This window comes from Gallinula chloropus (assembly GCF_964237585.1).
Source record: "Gallinula chloropus genome assembly, chromosome: 6".
Lineage (NCBI taxonomy): Eukaryota > Metazoa > Chordata > Aves > Gruiformes > Rallidae > Gallinula > Gallinula chloropus.
In genome coordinates, this window is record NC_140091.1 from 6856319 (window position 1) to 6876960 (window position 20642).

At 39.9% G+C, this 20642-nt stretch overlaps 1 protein-coding gene across 1 annotated transcript in view; it reads right to left on the minus strand.

Moving 5' to 3' along the window:
• Positions 1 to 718: 718 nt before the first annotated feature.
• OSBPL9 (oxysterol binding protein like 9) overlaps positions 719 to 20642 on the minus strand; it is a 61258-nt gene continuing 41334 nt past the window's right edge. Inside the window, exons 7-23 of the mRNA XM_084266365.1 lie at positions 19376 to 19405; positions 18504 to 18554; positions 11109 to 11202; positions 10495 to 10596; positions 8852 to 9011; positions 8166 to 8278; positions 7781 to 7899; positions 6307 to 6392; positions 5894 to 6068; positions 4332 to 4416; positions 3964 to 4074; positions 3542 to 3605; positions 3288 to 3428; positions 2542 to 2620; positions 2104 to 2195; positions 1582 to 1717; positions 719 to 1501 (exon numbers count right to left, since the gene is read on the minus strand). Of these exons, the coding sequence (XP_084122491.1) occupies positions 1427 to 1501; positions 1582 to 1717; positions 2104 to 2195; positions 2542 to 2620; positions 3288 to 3428; positions 3542 to 3605; positions 3964 to 4074; positions 4332 to 4416; positions 5894 to 6068; positions 6307 to 6392; positions 7781 to 7899; positions 8166 to 8278; positions 8852 to 9011; positions 10495 to 10596; positions 11109 to 11202; positions 18504 to 18554; positions 19376 to 19405 (1713 nt within the window). The 3' untranslated portion in view covers positions 719 to 1426. The remainder of the gene's footprint in view (positions 1502 to 1581; positions 1718 to 2103; positions 2196 to 2541; positions 2621 to 3287; positions 3429 to 3541; positions 3606 to 3963; positions 4075 to 4331; positions 4417 to 5893; positions 6069 to 6306; positions 6393 to 7780; positions 7900 to 8165; positions 8279 to 8851; positions 9012 to 10494; positions 10597 to 11108; positions 11203 to 18503; positions 18555 to 19375; positions 19406 to 20642) is intronic.

The following is a 20642-nucleotide window of genomic DNA, read 5'->3' on the forward strand; positions in this document are numbered from 1 at the left end:
CAGGTGCTTTCTGCAACATAAACATGACAAACCTATTTCTGTTAAATCAGGGCTGCAGAGTTAGCTGGGATGATGATGATGATGTCCATTCAGATATTGAGGAAGCTTTCCTCAAGCAAGTTTCCAGCCAACCTCATTAAATCTCCTGAGTTCATTAAGAATAGGCACAGCCCTGAGTAGCTGGAGCTAAGGGTGAGCTTCCCCACCACCACCCGATGCCACGTTTTCCTCTCGGGCTGGCTGAAGGGGCCCATTGCACCTTTTCGTTCAGACCCGGCTCATCCATCATCCCTGCAGGGCTGGAGCAGATCCAGCCCCCCCAGAAAGCATGCCATGGTTCTTCTGGAGAAGCTTCCACGAGGGCTGGAGGGGGAAGCCCAAGGCTTCAGTGTCACAGTGCTTTGGTTTAGTTTTGCTCTATGTGCAACATACAAAGTGAGATGAAATCATGTCAGAGCGAGATTGAGCTGTGGAAAGAAAACCGGGCCCATCGCTACATCTACTGCCTCAGCTGTTACGTAATGCCAGGCAAGAGCACAGAGCCACAACCATGCCTGAAGTGCTGGCAAGCCAACAGATTCCAGAACAAGTCTACTGTGGGTGTGGCAAATGCTGCTCCTTGGCTAGTTCATTAAGTACCTTAAGAAGCAGTTTGAGCTGCAAGGAGTGTGGCGGGGAGAAAAATAATACGATTTCACAGAGAACAAGTGACCATCACTCAGCTGAAAAGGCAGTCTTGCTGCAAAGGTTTATTATGAAATAAATAAAAAGTCCTTAAGAGAAGTTTGAAAAATCTACTTTATGAAGCTTTAAGATGCATTGAGTAGAATTACCTATGGTTACATTTTAATCTCAAAATAACCAAGTTATTTTGGGCAAGACACTGAAATGCCAAAAGATCTGATTATCATACAGGTGGAAGATAACACTTACCTAGCGTTTTCTAACCCACTGTCCCATCAGAGGAATCCTCCTATTTACACGGTGCGAACATTAGCTAGATTTAAATGACATCTTGCATTTCACTTCTTGCTTTTTAAATTATGTAGGACCCAGGAATATTATGCAACTGATACCAATGCCATGGCCTTCACAGTGGTTACACAAAGTGTGTATGCTTCACAGCCCTGATTCTCCATGCTGTAGAGCATCAGTAACGGCTGCAGGCAGGAGCCTGCCTTCGAAGCCTGAATATGCTACCAGTAGAGCAGAGTCCAATCTACCTTACTGCACAGCCAAGAAGTTTCTTGTTTCGCTTAATTGCTTATCTGCATCAGTAAGTCCGGTATCCCTGAGATAGGAACCACTGTAGCTGGAGGGGTCAGGTTCTCCAAACGGTAGGTGTGTGATCACTGCTGACATATCTTGGTATCAGACGTAAACGTCGCTAAGCCCAGGCTTGACTGTTTCTGGTTCTAACACCCACTTAATGCTTACTGGCAGCAAGTCGTTTCAGTAGCGGCTCATCGTACACCCAGCATTCTCCATCTTCATGGAATAACTAGAAAAAGGGGAATGATCAGATGTAAGGAACAAATGCTACAGGTTAGAGCATGTTTACACTGTTGGAATAAAGCTCACCCTTGTTTCCCATGAGGTCTCATTCTCCTTCCTGGCTCTGGCTTCAGCTCTTTGTCGTTCCTCAAGCGCGTGCTTGGCAGCCGTGGCTGCATCGATGTCTCTAATTTTTAAGTTGTAGGTGACATCCTTCCATAAGCTTAACAAAAGAAATGAATGGAGACTGCTTTAGAGAAGCAAAGTGTCACAGGGTTGTAGAAACATAATACTGGCTGCCAGTCACCACTGTTTGTTTGATTAAAGTAGGCCTCACAAGGGCAGACCTCCCCCCACCAATCTCTTAAACCACAACTGCCTGATTCAAGGAGGCTGCAGGAAGCGCTCAGGACCCCAAACATTTGGTCCCAAGGAGGATGTGACCAAGCACTACAGGTCTCCTTCCCCATCAGAACCCCAACCTCTTGGACCTGGGCTCTGTCCTGCAGCTGAGCTGTATGAGGAGCACAGTTCCTCCATGAAGGGATACAAGTCTACATTAGTCAGAAAGAGTCTTAATTAATTTGACCATTTAACTGAAGTTCTTACCAGCGAGACTCAAAGTCGTCTTGGTCCTCCAATTTCCTTACCTTCTTCTTAATTGTAGGCATTTTCTTGGTATCTATAAAGACAGCGTTCTCCTGGAAAGAGAGATTAAAAAAAAATCAGTTCTTTATCTAGACAAACTTTGTTTACTGTTGCACTCTAGTGCAGTGGTTGTAAGGAAATACTTGAAAACGTAATCCTCCAGATTCTGGTCTTGCTATAAAACTCAAATTGCCTTAAAATAATTAACAAAGTAAATGATGGGGTTTAGCCTGAATTCAGCACTCTTGTGATCTTGCACAGCTTCACAGAAGTATTGTTGATGTAAAAAAAAAAATATCCCCAAATAACAAAACAAACCCCCACCACAAACAAAAAAACATCACACTACTTAAAGTATTATCTCCCATTTCAAGAAAGAGGAAAAAAAAGCTGCTTTACCCCCGTTGTGTATTTTGCATACATGACACCGTTCCATTCTCCTTCGATGGAGCAGAAGGGTTTCTTGTCATTAGGAGAACTGGAGAGAAAGAAACAGTCAGCTCTCAGTTGTATTACAGAAGCTGAAAGACCCTCAAGGGTCACACCGTGACCCCAGATGCCATACAGTCTGATTTACATCAGCTCTTACAATGTCCATCACCAGTACAGAAGTTTTGCATGAATTGGTTCAACTGGATAAAGCTCCAGTAGAAGCTCTGCTCCAGGGTAACACAGCTCTTGCCTTAGGGCTCTGTCAGCATTCTGAGTTTAGGAAACTAGTTGCAGGCTTTCAAAACAGTTGCAATGCTACATTTACAAAGGTTTGGCAAACTCAAAGCTGCTTACCCAGACTACTGGGGAACATGAGCACTACTTCACAGATGGCATCTATCAATGTGTGGCAAGAAGTGCCTGAAAACCAAGTTATGATCCTCATTTTTGTCAGCACCTGCTCGCTGACACTAGAGCAGATCTCCAAACATCAGGAGAAGCTCCACTGGATTCTCTGCTCTGGGCATGCACCATTTCAGGTAACTCAGGAGTGAAAAGTTCCTTTTGGTAACGAGCTGAGGCTGTCACAGAGCAGGGCAAGCAGGATCTAGGCCTGCGTGCTCCTCTCTGACAGGGAATCCTGAGATAAGCTACTGTGTGTAGCTGAGTATTTTACACCCCTGACTTGAGATGAGCCGAAGAAACCCCCTTACAAGATTTCAGCTGTAATCCTGTGCTTCTTCCCTCCATAGAACGGTTTTGTGTGGAAGACGATGGAAGCGTTATAACCTGTCTTGGAGCAGTTGATAGTGCATTCTCCACCAAGTTCTATCCATGGCACAGTGAGAATAGACCTGCAATTGTAAAGACAGGCATATATTTGAAACCTCCAGATGGATCAGTATTAGGAATGAAATATTCCACATGGAATTAAAAATGAGCACACCAGAACTGAGCATTTACTTGCCTTCCGTAGCCGTTAGGAAAGGTCAGGATATAGTGTTCATCGTAATCCAGGCACGTGACACACCCTGGGAAGGAAAAACAGGAAAGTTCTCAAAAAACACTAAACAAAAACACAGCAAAACTTTTCAGAATGATCTCCTGAAATGCTTTATTAACAGGTACCACAGAAAGGAAAGGTGACGAGCTGTACTGTGCAGCGATGCTGAAAATGCCTGGCTTCTAAGGGAAGGCAGGGGCAGCTGTGTTTAGCAGAGAGACTGAGCTCCAAGTGATTTCAGCGTGCAGCGTGTGGAACCTCTGATTTCTGGATACATAGAGTCAAATATTTCTCATGTCTAATGGGATGAGTTTGAATAATTTCTGTAAAAATTCTAATTGCAGAACATAAATGTCTCTTCAGTTGTTGCATTTACACACACATACCTTGTCCTATGTTATGAACCCCGATAGACATTCCTAAGAACTTTGACTTGGTCCATATGTGAGCATTGAACTGTATCCTCTTGTTAAAACACTCTGCATAAAATGCTGAAACTGAACAAGAAGGTATTAAAAACAGCAGCACAAGACATTACTATTGTTTCCAAATTAATTCATCAGGAAATATCTGAGTGCCTCATACTAATGTGGCAACAGCCTGAATTTATTTCTCACAAAAACAGTTTCTAGAGAAAACCTTTAGCCTTTAAATTTAGGTAGAAAATACAAATCCAAAATTTAAACCAAGAGCTGACTTTACTGCTGCTCCTATCCAGGTGCCACCTCTGTTAGCAAAGTTATTGTCAACTTACTTGGAGGATGATGAGAGACCTGCTCTGCCACAAAGGTTACACTGCTTTTACTGACCCAAGGAACTGGTCCCTCTGACACTGGCTCCTGTGTGATAGTAGAGAGGATTTTCATCACTGATGCTGTTCACAAAACACTGGATGCTTCCAAGAGAAGCTGCTTCAATATTTAAGAGCTTCTAAAAACACAGTACAGTGATGTTAACTTATTTGTCAGCTTGCTAATTCCATGGGGAGGAACTCCTGACTCCCGAACCTGTGATGCTTTCTCAAGAACATGCAGCTTTTACTCTTGTTTCTAAGTAAACAGGGATTTGGGGAGGTGTCCCTCCCACAACTGTTAAACTGAAAGACTCAAGTATGAACCCAACTACAAAGCAGTATTTTAATCCACTTAACTTCTCATTAACCAAGAGAAAGCAGAAACAGCTTTCATCTTTGCTCCTGATCAAATCTGATACACATACTAATAACAATCAGATTATGTATGTGTCACAAAGCCAAAACACAAAATTAATTTCCTGCAACAAATCCCATAATCCATCACTAGAAGCAACAGAAGCACAACAATACTGCCTTTATCCCAGCAAACACGAGTCCAAGCATTCACCTCAGAAACGAGAAAGATTTGAGCAAACAGGGCAGGGGGAGAAAGAGAGAAGCAAATGAAATGCAAAAAAATACATATACATTGTTTGTATCTATACAATCACATTTAGATATACTACACTGAGGCTACATGAAGTACCTCACAGCAGCACTTCCCACCTCATCATTCATTTGCAACTTCAAGGTGAGAAGCCTAAACAAGGCGTTTAACCAACCAATGAACCCACCCTACAACAAGAAATTCCTCCCCTGCAAGTGCTAGAGCTTCACTCCAGACTCAGAAGGTCAGGTCACTGCTTCCCCTGTTTCCCTGCACAGGTCTGATTGATCCTCGAGTCTCACTGAGACTTCGGCAAGTAAGAGAAAAGCTCCTACTCTGGTAGATGAGTTCAGATTGGAGATGGGCATTGCTGTTACTCAGCCCTTCACTCCACCAGATGTACTCTGATAAAGTAGAAAAGGAAGAGTAGTGGCCACACACAGCTAAACTATTACCCAAGCTCAGAACCCAAACCTTCTGAAGTCTACAAAAAGATATTTTTTTTTTAAGGAAGAATTAAATATACTGGAGAAACTGCACTGCCTTCTAGGTTGTAAGTGAAGAAAAAGAAACCCCACTGTTAAAAATACTGCTTTAGAGAAATTATGAAAAGAAATCAGAGAAAGGGTGTCATACTCAGCACTATGGAACAATTGAAGGGAAAAAAAGAGAACACCTTCAACGTGTCAAATAGTTCTTAAAAACTAATAGTTCAGATTCTGTTACACAAAGTATTTTAGGCTTCTGTCCAAAGGAAAGGAGGAAGGGAGTAGGAGAACCAATCAAGAAATTGCTATGTTTTGTTGATTTTGCTTCTTAAGCAAAACTTCAGCCATTTCAGTCAGGAAATTAACAAAGCTCAGTGAACTATTTGCATGCATTCTAGGCAGCAAAAAACATACCACAAGAAACTAACCATATCATCTTCACCTTCAGTGCCTGGTAATACCCAATGACATCGGAAGATCTCGCCCAAAATGGGATTGTAAGGCTTTTTAGCAACTGACCCTTTTCTTCCCGCATGAAAAGCCGAGAGGTACCACTTAACCACCTGAACCATTCGTTCCTTTGGATCCTTCTGGTCGCTAATGCTACATGGGCCAGAAGAGAGAGAAAAGAGGAAAATGAAATACAAGCAGGCACCTCAATCACAGGACAGCTTTTTGGATGTTTGCTTGTTTTACAACTAGAACTTTGAATAATTTGTTTTTCCAGTTTACACCAAAACTTAAGCAACATTCTTCAAAACAACCGACTTGCTTTTGGCAGCTCAGGGTGGCCATAAATACCATCCGAACTAGTTAATGCTCCACTTGACAGATCAAATACCTGACAAACAGGTCCGGATGTGCAAAGAAGTCAGCATACATTTCCAACAGTGACCTTCTTTCCAGGATAAAAGTTGGGAGAACCACCTGAGAGGAGAAAAGAACAAGTCTTGTAGATCAAGGTACGTTAACATCCTGCACAAGAACATCCCACATACTAACTGTAAATAGCACACAAAGCCCCCGAGGCTTCGTGTGCCTGTAAGCTGATTGTGTTCTCAAACTCACCCATGAGTTCTGACATATGCAGGTCAGTTGCCATCTTGTGTAAAACCAAAGATTTAAGAGGACCCGCCTCTTGTCTTACAGATATTCTACTCCCACTTACAGCATATCCAGCTATGTGGCTGAGCTTATCACAAGCTGTTCTTAATTGCAGTAACACGGATTAGTTAATTTCATCTGTATGTACACTACTGATTTGCAGCTATAGTAATTATCTCATTCCTCATACGTGCCTTTTTATCAAAATGATGGTTCATCTCTTCCCTACCACCTTTCTCCCCCAGCAGCATTTGGTGCTTCCATACTTTGGGATCTGCACTCTGCCAGCGTGGTACAGACCAGTGTGGAAAGCCACAGCAGCTGCTGTCACTGACTTTAAAGTGACACACACAAGATGCACACTGATGATACGTCTTGGCAGCTTAACTTGAGATCAGTAATTTTCAACTATTCCAGGAGTCCCCAACATAGACACATTTTGGATCGATTCCTATTCAGAAACTGCCAGAAACCTTCCACAGTTTGCTTGTGAGCTGCTGGCTATTTCCCTGGAAAAGTTTTACTGTAATGTGAGTTCCAGACTGGACAGGTCAAGTCCTCCACTTAGGACACAAATGATAGGATTGACATCTCCTCCTCTTTTTTCAACCTTGAATTACTTGTTTAAATTTAAACAAGCTGCCTAGAAAGATCAACACCTTCAGAAAGCTGTTCATTCAACCTTAAGACAGACAACAACATGAATCACATTCACAAAAAAATCCAACTCTTTACTTGCCAGACCTACTTGTAGTATTTTAAAATACATGAACAACTTAATTGGGATCTCATGAAGTAAGCAAAGAATTTCACTGTATGCTTAACACCCCCTTTTACTTTTACATTCATGCCTTACTGAATGTCACCATAGACTGGGAACTCATAGATCTTTGTTCTAGGAAGCTAAAGGACTGGAGAAGCATTGCTCCTGCATACCTTTATCCCAGCTCTACAGGCATTCCAAGGATCAGGTTCAAAGAGAACAAATCGCTGCTTTCCACAACAAGCTGTTTTCCCAAACAGATTTTAGCACCAGGATATATTTACTCTGCATTAATTTTCCCCTCCCAGTAACAACTCCAATTAAAAAAACCCAAAAAACCCAACCCACTAATGAGATTATAGCTTAACATAACAAATATACAGTTAAAATTGTTACTTTAACATTGGACTGATTTACACAGAATTCCCCTCCCAATCAAGAAGTTTACCTTTGTTAGATCCATTCCTAATCTAACTTGTGACAACAGATGCATAATAACACTCTTATGTTCTTCCACTGATTCTCCTTCCCCATCATCATCTCGATCATCAGGAGGATCGAAGAGATCTAGAAAGATCAAATGGCTTTTGTTTTTTTTTAAACCTTCAAAGACAGACTGTATTCAATTAATATATATATCAAAAAGATAATATTTACAAAACTCAAGTTTTAAAATCCTTAAATCAATGATCTTCCATCAGCAAAGCAGCAGCAGATAAACCATTTGCTGTAAGTACCTTTTTTCATATGTATATTCGTAGATACATGGACACAGTTTGCACACAGATTAACAACCAAGACCTCCTCACTGACTGCTCCCACAGCTCACTTACCAGCATCGTTTGTCCCATTAGACATGGAAGAATTGAGGGACTCTGTGGTATCAGGACGTTTCAGACTACTTCCTGTGCTGCTCCGAGTCAGGACTGCAGCGGACCCTGAAGAACTAAAGGAGGGTAATAAGTTCTCACAATTCACAGTGAACTCATTCAGACCAAATTACTGTAATTTGATGTACACAGACTTCCACTCCCTAAGGACTTCACTGATAGACATTAATGTATGCACCACACACTGACAGCACACGGAAACAGACTGCAGCTGAGTGAATGGGAAAGCCTGCAGTCCAAGGTAATAACACCTGAAGCCATAGAACAGCTGACTAATTCCTCTTGGAAACATGCAGCACCCCTTAATTTTCTGATTCACAAAAAAACAAGAGTAAATAGACATTTTAGGGAAAAGCAGTCAATTTAAACCCCAACTTTTTAGTAAATGAGAGAGGGAATGAGTTATTTACTAAAGAAGGAGCAGAGGAGGAAACCACAGCCCTCACCAATGGTTGTTCTGGTGGAGGATAATCTTACTCTCTTACACAGAGTGGCTTTTTAACCTCCCCCTACCTTTTTTTTTTTTGTGAGGCCAACGTGGCTTATTTGTTTATTCAGCTTAACTAACTTCTACAAGCAGATAGATAAACATTGTATTAAGCACAGACTGTGTACTTTCAGGTACTTACTCTATACATCGCTTTGGGGAAGAACTGCTCTGATAGAATTCATCAGCATCATAGAATTCATCCTCACTGCTTGAGTAAGAAAAATCTGGGACTGTGTTTGGAGACAGGTTCACATGGCTTGGAGAGGTGAGACTGCTGCTAGGTGCTGACTGCCCACTTCCTATGGAGCATTGAAAATTACAGATTCAATAAAATCAAAGGAGTTTAAAATCTGCCAGTTTTAAGTTATGAGATTGTTCAAATCAATGAAGATTAACATGAACTCAGAAGGTATGATATCTTACAAAATTAAAAGTGATAATTAGTCAGGTTCACATTGAGCTTCATTTAACATAAGACAAAAGAAAAGTCACAAGGAAAATCAAGAACACAGAACAACACTAAAGTAGTTAAAGGACTTTGCATTTGCCTTCATCAAAGTTCATGAGGTTTCTGTCAGTCATTCTGTCAGATTGGCAGCCCTGTCATATCTGTTGCTCTTCCCAATCTGGCAAGGCCTGTGCCTATGTTATCTGAGCCAGTAAGCAGTACTGGACCCAGCATCAAACTCTGACATACACCCAGTGTCATTTGGTTGCCATTCAGACAGCTGATTGCAAGCCCCAGGCCTGGCGGTCCTGCCAGTGCTTACTCCCATTCTATTTACCTAAAACATCTTTTTCCCATTTAGTTACAAATATATTTGTGACAAAACCTAAAGAATACAGTTTCTAAGGGGGATTACAAGAGTCCTGTCTCACCACTAACCCGCTGTTTCTCACAAGAGCCACAGCAAGAAAGACAAGCCAGGTTAACACCGACACAGACCTTTCGTGGCAGCCCAAGTCACAACAGTGGTTATTAAGCAAGCTGAGGTGTTCACACAAACAGCAATCAATCATCAGACACCAGCTAGAAAATGAGGTGCATAGAGCAAGACTGGAAAACCCCAAAAGGAACGTTCTGGCAGGAGAAAAAGCCAGCAGTGGTATCCTTCCTTTTTCCAACTGGGGCAAATGCTGTTTAGCACACAGTGTTCTGGGATGGAAGGGCAGTGATAAAGTCACTTACACACAAGCTTAGAAAAAAAACTGGGAGGGAACTAGGAGAGTTGTAGTGTGATCAGCCAATATAATCAATGCACCTCATCGCTAAGTACCAGTCAATGCAGACACACCATAAAAGATGTTAAGTATGTAAGTATGGTTTAAAAATAAAACAAACACTTGATTATAGGAATTTGCAAACAAATAATTATAGCAACTTCATATATATCATAGCAACTTTTGCTTCAAAGCATCCACTGTAGTTTTTAAAAGCCCAATGAATGCTGTTATTTAAGGGAGAGAGAGGGGAATCAATGAATTAAAGAGCCCAAAGGCCATACATGACGTATTATCTGCAAAGTTCTTGTGCTGATTACTGCAAGATTGCAATGATGGAGAAGAGCAAGCAAGCTTGTAGTACTCCTGTGTTTTATGTATGGGGAGGGGAGGGATGCAGAGCAACTGGTTTTATCACAACACTGAAATACATATTGATTAAAAGGAAGATGTCAGCTGATAGGACATTGTCTTAACAGCTAATTACATTAGGTTACAGACAGTACATATTCACGTTTTCTTTCTTGCACTTCAAAAACAGTTACACAGAACTAACTGTACCTGTACTATTTGGTGTTGGAGTCTGATTTCCAAGCGATGCTACTACAGGTCCCACTGGCAAAGATGAGGGTCGCTGCTCTGACTTGCACAACTGAGCAGGTTCTAGGGGATATTTTGATATGTTAAACCCAAAATCCACATTTTGGGTAGAAGATTCCACATTATTTCATCTCACCCTCAAAAATGAAATGCTTTTCTACAGAAGCTATTCAAACAGAACAACCTGTTTCCACCATTGTTATCTAGCTCTTTTTTCTGTTACTAAGCAAAGATGGCATTTTAAAACAATGTTGGGTATTTAGCTAGAAAGCATTTATCTTTTTTGAAAACTACGGTTTTGTGTATTTTAAGAAAATGCATTAGAAACACAAGCCAGTAACTTAGAGCAAGAAAAGTACAGCAATTTATCCACAGATCTAGAGGCAGATTTACCTGGGGCTGAGGAAGCTCCGTACCTCCTGCTCCTTTCCCTTTGCACCACTGTGGTGAGTGTGCACCACAAAGTGCAACTGCCTATGTGACACAGAAGCTACCCACCATTATGCACCTAGATTGCAGTTGCATCCTGCTCTGCTCAGGAATATTTCTATGGAGGTTCTTTCTGCACACCATACCTGGAGGTATAACTGCTTGGGAAGGCATTGTACTGATCACCGACTGTTCCAAGGGGCTTGGCTGATATACTGCGTCAACCGGGTTTATAGTGCTCTGAGACAAAAGAAAGAAAAGCACATTTTTCTTCCTCAATTAAAAAGAAAAATTAAATCAAGCACAGAAAGGAAGGACACTGTGAGCACAAGAAACGCCCAGTTGCAAGATAGCAAATTCCTGAGAGAGAAGGTAAAACACAAATTGACAGTTGAGGACACGAGGAACACTTTCAAAGCAGTAATGCTTTCATTCTTCAGACAGCTTTTCCAATAAACTGCATTTGCTACAGATAGGAGTTGTCCTACAAAGTAGTCTTATTTCAAGTTCTAGCTTCTGGTATGCTTTCCAATGTCCACTAAAAAAAACCATTGCATGCAGAGTAAAAAGTTAGGTGCAAATTATCTGGCAAAAATGAGGACAGGTAATCTGATTTTTTTTTTTAATTTTTTTTTTTTTTAAACAAATTTGTCCAGACCATAGAAAATCAACCTCTAAATTAAAACAAGACTCATCAGCACGCTCACAGCCATGAAGTGGCTTTGTTGCCAAAGCTCCTTCCAGCACAAGCTGACAATTTTCAGTGTCTCTCCAGTAAAGGACATGTCGATCTACGTCTGAACGTGGGCACTTTGAAAACGAAGCACCAATTCAACGCGACACTCACCGAAGTCACAGACCTCAGTATATGCTCTTGGCCTCTTACACAACCAGCCTCTTGGCAATCTAAATTGCAATGCCTTTTAATCCACACTAGAATCATTTTGCCTTGCTTCACTGCCCTGTAATTTTGTTGCCATCTAAGCACTGCATGTTATGTATGTTTACATACAACAAACAGAACTTCTATGCTGTTCTGCGTTGGTGGCTGGATACAAGGCACACCAAAGCCTTTTCCAAACATCTTGTAATTTAAAACCATTGATCTATGTCAGAACTATGAAAATCTTTGCCTCGTTTCCAAGGAAATCTTGCTACTGTGCTTAAGTTGAAGAGTATCAAGCCAGGGAAAGTCACACAATACAGAATTCTGCTTTTATAAAAGTTCTCTTTTTTAAAAGCTAAGGGAGCTTTGCCTTTATATTTAGTGAGAGTGTTTACTCTTACCCTCTTTTTATATCACTATTTATAACATTAGAAAATAAAATAGAGCCTCCAACTGTTCCTCCCTCCTTTTGGTCTATTAATTTCTATTTGCATGCAGACTAAGGGAAATGGGGTAATTTAAACCTTCCGACTCCTATTCTCCTACAAAAGTAAGATTTCTTTCTTGCCTCCTTTCCTGGATAACTGTTATTCTGAATTTTATCCTGCATTTAGAATCAGTGAAGACAGGGGTGGTTTTAATAGCAGGGATTTATTTAATTGAAAAAACCAACCCAAATCAACCTACTATTCCCTAGTTCTTTAAAAAAAAATATATAAAAGCTCCAGTTAAAAAAAGGAAGAAAGAAAAAAGGCATAAAATTGCTTTCCACAATTTTTTTTGTATTACTGAAGAGCATACAAATAAATAATCCAGTACATATACTGTGACCTCACTGTATTCCAGCATCCAGCCTATGTGCCTTACACATTACCTCAACTGCTGGTACACCTGTGCATGCAACACAGGTAGGTCCCTGTTTCACATATTTCACAGTTAAAAATTATGATCCCATTTTCAGAGTTGGGAAACTTAAAATCCAAGATGGTCCTATGGCAGACAGGATGCTATTGCTATCTCTGTCTCCCCTAGTTTTTAGAGAAAATAATCATATATATGATACAGAACATTGGTGTGGTAACAGAAAACCCCCACAAAGTAACTTAGGTTTTGTATGCAGAATTGTAATCTTATCTTTAAACAGCAATTCTCCACACCGCAACACGAACTGGAGTTTTTTCTAAGATACTTTAGGGTATGCCTTCCTGGTGCAGACACAGATCAAGGCAGACCTGAAATTTTTCTACTCCGAGATTAATAACAACTTAAGAACAACCAGTAGAAAAAAACAAGGCTTTAATCCTACCATGGTGTCAAATATTGATCGTACTCCTGCCTAAGTTTCAAGTGAAAACATGAACTTTAGCCCAAGCTAACGTTGGCCTCAATAGCATCAAAAATTCAGCCCTCGCAATCACTGATCCATCTAATACATTCTTGCAGTAACACTACTTTTTTTTGTTCTACTCAGTGTAAGCTAGCCCACAGACAATTAGAATCGTGGCTAATCAAATTCAGGCTGCAGTAAGTTGCAGCATGGTATGAAATGCCTGAGATGCGGGTCACTGTGCACGCCGTACCGCTTCTGCCCGCAGTAGCATCTAGCTGCATAACCTCTCTTTTCCAGGGCCTGTAACCCATTCCATTACACTAAAAGCTGAATTACATGAATAGCCACAGGGTAACTGTTCATCTTACTTATGATAAACATGAAACCAAAAAACTGTAAGTGCATCTTTACTCCAAAGTTCATACCAGAAAACCATACTGCTGTATAGAATGGAAAGACAAATAAAGCTTGGGAATTACTGTCAGCTGTAATGAAAACACACTGTGCTTAGTTAGGTTTTACTAAAATCAAAAGTATCTGAAATAAAAGTATCCAAAATGTAATAAAAAGAGAACAAAGAAAGAGAAGTCACATGTGACTGAAACCAAAGATGACAGAAGTTACATTAAAAATGCAGAAGTTATATTGAAGAAACATTGCTTTAACAGACATAATACAACTTTGCATCAAATGAGCAGCACTGTAGAAGAGACAAACTACTTGAAGCACACAGATAGCTGATCTATTTCATACATAAAGACACTTCAGATGGAACACAAAACTATTTCTATCCCAATAATTTTTCTTTCATCTGTTCACATGGCAGATTTTTATCTAAGCATTCAGTCACAACACTGCCATTTAAGACACTCAGTATAAAACTGATCACTATTTTCTGAAGGCAAGGGTGTTAGGAACCTCAACAGCTAATGACTCAACAGGAATTGTAAGACGACAACTGAAGCAGTAAATTAGAGAAAGGAAGAAATATGTTGCAAAATGAGTGGAAATTCAGGTCCCTGTTCACATGTTCTGCAGAAATAAAGAGAGAGAAAGATTAGATTTAAACTTACTATAAGTCCATCTGCGTGCTTCTCCTCATTATTTTGGTCCTTAAGGAAGAAACGTTAAAAATATCAACATAACGATCTCGTATGACTTATCAGTTCTGCATTAAGTGAGAACAGCAAGTTTCTCTCAGGAATGTTTACATTTTCAGTCATAAATTGTTCCTCATAACGTGATACAGTAACTAAACTCAGAAAAAAAACAGTTCTAGATACAGTCACTGCACCTCTGAAGATCAGTGCTTCCCAAGGATCAATCCATACAAGTCTGAACAGTTTTTAAAATAACCTTTCAGAACTGCAGGTACAACTATGCTTTACAACACAGGTTCTTCCCAAATAGCTGAGAGCCCCCCCAAACACCTTCTGCAGCACCACTGAGTCCCTGAAAACCAAAAGCCATGAGGTTCTCAGTTTCTGAAGAACCACAATTAGAACACAGGCCAAGTTTTCAAAGGCACTTTTTCCTTTTGAAAGGCAGAACTGCCTTTACAAGAAACATGTTTTTAACTTTTGCTTTTTGGTGTGCACTAGGTTGTTTGGGTTTTTTTAGATTAATTATAATCTAGAAATTGGGGTTTTGGATGGTTTGTTCTTGTTTGGTTTTTTGCCTAGAAGCATTTATGAAAGAGCATGCAAAGCATGGCACAAAACTGTCATGAGGGGAAGTTACAGTAGCAACAGACAAAGTAACACCAATGTACATTGAGCAGAGTTTTAACCCTGTACCAGCAACAGCATAAAGTTTACTGAACACTAAAGCCAAATCTCTTAAATTCTGCTGCAAAGGTTGTATTATCAGTGTATCAATCCATAACTTTGTTCAGTGTAAGCCTTAAGACCTGCCTGCAGAGCATTTCCCCCAATTTCCAGTTATTATAAGAGGAACAAGAAGGGGTGGGGTGGGGGAGCTGTCAACTGCATTAAGTTGCCACACACTGAAGTTTTGAGACTTCACACATTCTCCCCTAGCTTATATAGTTGGCAATAGGCTGCTCAAGTTTTGGGTCTGCTGGCTGACATTTGTTAAGCAAGGCTTTCTGTGACAAGGGCACCAAGGGCAGGGAGCTCCACTGGTTTTCAAACTTGCAAAGAAGAAAGAATATTGCTAGAGTCCAAATACTAATTTTTTTTAACATTAAGACCTAAGAAATAAAACCCAAAGATGCTGTATTTGTGCAGAAGATTGCTATCCTATGCCAGCAATGTAGTCAGCAATGCGATGTGTTGATGAGGTAAAGGAGGCACAAATGCCACAAAACTAGGCAGGCAAGACTGACCAGGAATGGTGGAGTGGGAGAGGGATGCAAAGATGTAAAACTAAGTATCTCAATTATAAAAGCTACTTCATAAAACATATGTATTTCTAAGTCTGCAGCTCACCAACTCGCTGACAGACCATGACATACAGTTTACAACCAACCCACCATCAAAACTGGACACTTTCAACTGTCACATATGTAAAGGGGACAACACAAGCCAAACGCTCCACCTACCCATCCCACTTTGCTTATCAGAAAGCAATTAAAACAAACTATGTATGAAATACAACATATTCCTCTTTAGCTGGTATTTACTTACTCACTTTGAAAACACCTTGGGTCACCTCAAGTACAAGCAGCATGATTATGTACTTGTTTTACCAGTAAGTTTAATGAGAATGTAACTGTCCAAGTCCTATGGCATGTTATTATAGGAGTCCAAGAAAGAGCTCAACTTAACACATAATTTAACAGGAAAAAAACCAACACAAAACAAATACAACCCAAACCCAGCCAAACCCCAAGGTTTGCCTAGATGTTCTGAAGTCATCCAAATAATACATGGCTCTGTGCTTGAAACAGAGAGATGTTCTGACTCCACAGAGAAGTGGTAACGGTTTTCAAGGTATGCAAACAACAGAGGGTAATTGTGAAGCCTGTCACCTAAGGAGAAAGGCACTGTAGAAGTAAAAATGGGGGGCAGGGCTGGTGTTAATATGATTTGTTTTCAGCAGCCATACTTGTCTTACAGCTTTAAGAAAAAAAAGCTTGCAGAATCTTAAGAGGTCCTATACTGGAGAACAGCAAGCTGTCAGTCCAACACAATACGTTTTTCTGTATGTACTGCTTCATACACATGCAACTTACAGAGCTGTAATAAACCAACCCCCCCTGGATACATCATTTCCTACAACAGTTAGAAATTAGGTACCAACACAGGTTATGGTAAAGGGGGCAGGGGTGGGTGGGGGAAGAGAAGTGCAATGTAGTCAATAAGTACAGCTGCCTAGGGTACAGAGAGGAGAAGATAAAGAGATGAAGCAAAATAAAGGTTATCAGAATAGCAGTGAGATTTATAGAGGGTATTTTTCACAATATTAGCTGTGCACAAACTACTCATTTAAACTACCTTATCTTCAGCAGCTCTACAAGAGCAATAGATACAGTTTAGCAAAAACCAAACAAAAGTCCCCCAGTCCTGGATGGATAAACCCTTCTATTTACACTGGTTAATGTGTACTTGTGCTGAAAGGAGGGCTGCAAGGTGTGATTTTGTATTACAGAAAGCAAGTCTTGGTGTCTTTGGGGGATCCAAATTCCACCTACCTTTACGCTTACAGGGTAGCTGGAGCAGTAAAGCACTGAACCTGATAAAAGTAGTTACTGCAACTGCCATTACAAGTTCAATTTTGTCCATTATCAGCAAACCACCTAGCCAACCTCAAAATATACTTAGGATCAGCACAAGATATGCAATCCTATTTTTCTATCCCCCAATAAACTTACTCATAGCAGAAATGGAATTTGATATTCAATAGAAGCTAACTCAGCCACCTACAACTACCAGCTTTAATCAAGAAGCTGAAAAGCAGGTTATAATTCTGTTCTTTCAGATTTGCTAATTGCATAGAAAAGCTTTTTAAAAAGAGCAAATTTTTATAGGAATTAAACCTCTGAAAACAACAACTCTTAAATACATTCATATAGCAATTAACAAAAAAAGTATCAAGGCATCTGTTCAGTTTCTCCAACTGCTACCTTAATACAGCAAGCCACATATAGCTGTTTTAAATAGAAAATAACATACTATGATCTAATCTATAATTGACTCCATCAAATACCCAAAGAATGACATACAGTCTACCAGTTTCATTGTATTGAAACAATCCAAAATATACCCAGTGCTAAATAACAGCAAATTACTCAGTACTGACAAGGCCTTGCTTGCTATCACTACAGTGAAGGATTTAAATAGTATCACTACACACTGAAGAAAGACTGTTCTAGCTCTAGATTCATGTGGCACAAAAAAATCTCTCAGTGTACCCTACTACTAGTAAAATATTTTGGCTTTTTATAAACCTGTTAACAACAAGCCTTTTCTCTAGAATTTTGAAGCTACTGATATGAAATGTGAGTTTCACAACATATACATTGATCCTTTTAGCAAGTGACTTCTATCTGATCCTGCAAGGTTTCAAATGCTTCAATTTTTACTGGCATAGAAATTTTGTACATCATACCTGGCATCTAGATTGAAGACAAACAGCAGTACTGTACTTCAAAGGAAAAAAACCCAAACTGAACTAGACTACAGAAAAAGTAATTGAAGAGCCTATGCTTATTTTTGAATAAATCAGAATGTGGTGTTCTTAAATTCATCTCTAAGTTTGGAAAATACCATAAGTTAATTTATTTGCAAAACACTGCCTTCCTTCACTTTGGTCTCACGATATATATCAGCAGCTCATAATTAATATATCCTAAATATAGTACATGAAGGTCTGTAAGAAGAGAACTTGACTAAAAAAATTCCCAATCTCAATGCATTCTCAAAGAATACAATTTGTACTTCAAGTTCCAACATCATCATGAACTTCAGACCTATTAAAACCCTTGCCAAACCAGTTTAGATTGTTAACATCACAATGTTACATTAGTCACATTCTTAAATGAAACAAAAAGATGACTTCTTATAAGTTTCTATTCAGTCACCCTTAGGGTTGATGAAGTTCTTCAGACTAAGAGCAAACTCTGCAAAATAAAGTTTATCTCAAAAGGAAAGTGCTCTTGTTAATGTGACTGTTACCTCACACCAGACTGCCTGCTACAGAACTCAGTATTTCAGAGACTTCATGAAAATAGTATCATAAAATCAACATATCCCATATATCTAGATCTCCTGGATCATACAGAAGGCTCTTTGAGTTGTCAATTGTTTGCACACAGATTAATGCTGTATAATGAAAATTCAAAATAGTTTAGAGAATACTTACTTTAGCTATCTGTAGCAACACAATGCAGTGTTTTATTGATTCTACCATGCTCTAGGAAACAAAAATAACAGAAAAGATAAACTTGTATTACTATCCTATAACATTTTGCAGTTACAGGTATTTTTATCAGTTACAGAAAACATTAACTGAAACACTGGGCGAGAACTAATGGGCACACACTTCTGCAGACCCCTTTCCCTTTCTTTTTCTTCCCAGGGACAAAGGAACAGCAGTAGAAAACCAAAGTTTCCAAAATCCACACACAGTACAGGGTATCAGGGTGGAACAGAGGTCAGCTTCAAACTTCCAGAGTGCTGCAAGCAGGTAAAGTGCCATGTGAAAAGAGGCTGAGAGAGCTGGGATTGTTTAGTCTGGAGAAGAAAAGGCTCAAGGAGACCTTATCGATATCTAATTGGGATGGTAGGGTGTAAAGAACACTGGGCCAGACTCTTCTCAGGGGTGCCCAGTGACAGGACAACAGAGTAACCACAAACTGAAAGACAGGAAATCCACCCTAAACATAAGAAAACACTTTTTTACTCTAGGCATGATCAAACACTAGAACAGGCTGTACATCCTCCAGCCTTGGCATTATGCAAAACTCAACTGGATTTGGTTGGGTAGCCTGCTCTAGCCGACTGTACTCTGAGCATGGGGTTGGTCTACAGACCTTCAGAGGTCCATTTCAACCACAACTATTCTGTAATCTTATGACTCTAAGATGCTAGACATAAATCTGAATGCAGCACCAGAAGCAGGCTGCCTTTGCACTCACACTGTTGGACCTATTAAAGATTCCCACTTTCCTGTAAAAAGCTTTAAAAAACTCCACAATATATATAACAAAAAAAAAAAACCCAAAAGAAACTTACACTGGTTGTTTCTTTGAGACTTTCAATTTTCTGAAAAAGAAAAATCAAAATAGTATGGTTAAAGACAGAATTCATTTGAGCTAACCTGTCATCTTCATATATATCAAAAATTGTGAGAACAATGCAGCTAAGTCAGACAGACTCAGTCCCCACCAGCCCTGTTATTTAAGGGCAAAGCAAATGTTCATATAGAAGTCTCTGGATTTTCATTAACAATGTGTTAGTCTACAACAGTAATGTAAGCAGCCATAAAACGAAGTTCACAGACTCTCTCCCTTATACAAACACACTATGGATATGACACTGGTGAGAGAAAACCAAATGCATATTCACTGACAACAAAACCAGCATGCTCACAAGAGTTCTTGGCTTGGAGGAAAAGTTATGACAATACTTATACCTCATCTTATCAGTTGTACAGAACTACACTGCTATGTAAGTGTGCTGCTACAACCCTTGTAAGTTTTTCCTGTCATTTGTTTAATCTTGCATCAAAGTAATATAGATAATTTAGAAAATACAAAATCGTAAGGAAAATAGTAAGCAGCTAAAGAGACATGTTGAAAATACAAAAATATTACCAAAAAGATAAAATCAAAGAATATAATTTAGTGCTAAAAGTTATCACAGTTTTCTCTCTTCAACATCGCTACTTTTTCACAACTGGTGGAGGTAGAATTTTAACAAGACAATTCCCTTCATTTTCAGTAATGAATACACACATCTTCAAATTGATTTCCTGCAGACTTCCCTTTGCAGGATGCAGCCACATGCTGTATCTGATCAAACTGCAGCCTGCTGCTGAAACTTATCCAACTTGCTGCTTGTTGCTTCTTCTTGACATCTGACCTTTTAGAAAGCCACTGTTGATCTGCTTTTTACAAAGCAACCTTGTCTAGATCCAGGCCTGAAGGTTGGTGGCTCTGCCTGTGGCAGGGGTTTTGGAATGCTATGATCCTTACGGTCCCTTCCAACCCAGACCATCCCATGATCCAATAGAAAGCTGATTTTATTTCATTGGAAGTTATTTTTGCCTTATTCACCAAGCATGAGACTACAGAGAGTTGGATCAGCTTGCTCAGCAGAGAAAGGCAGCAGAGGCTCGTAGGGGCAGCCGACTCGTGATCAGAGTATCTTCAACCTGAATCTGTGTGCTCAGTCTTGGACCTGCTTCACCAGAATGACTTCTTGTGAACCAAACAGCTTGAGCAGGCTACACTTCCCTCCAAAATCTTGTTAAACACTGTCAGCTTTGTTGCAGCCTGCC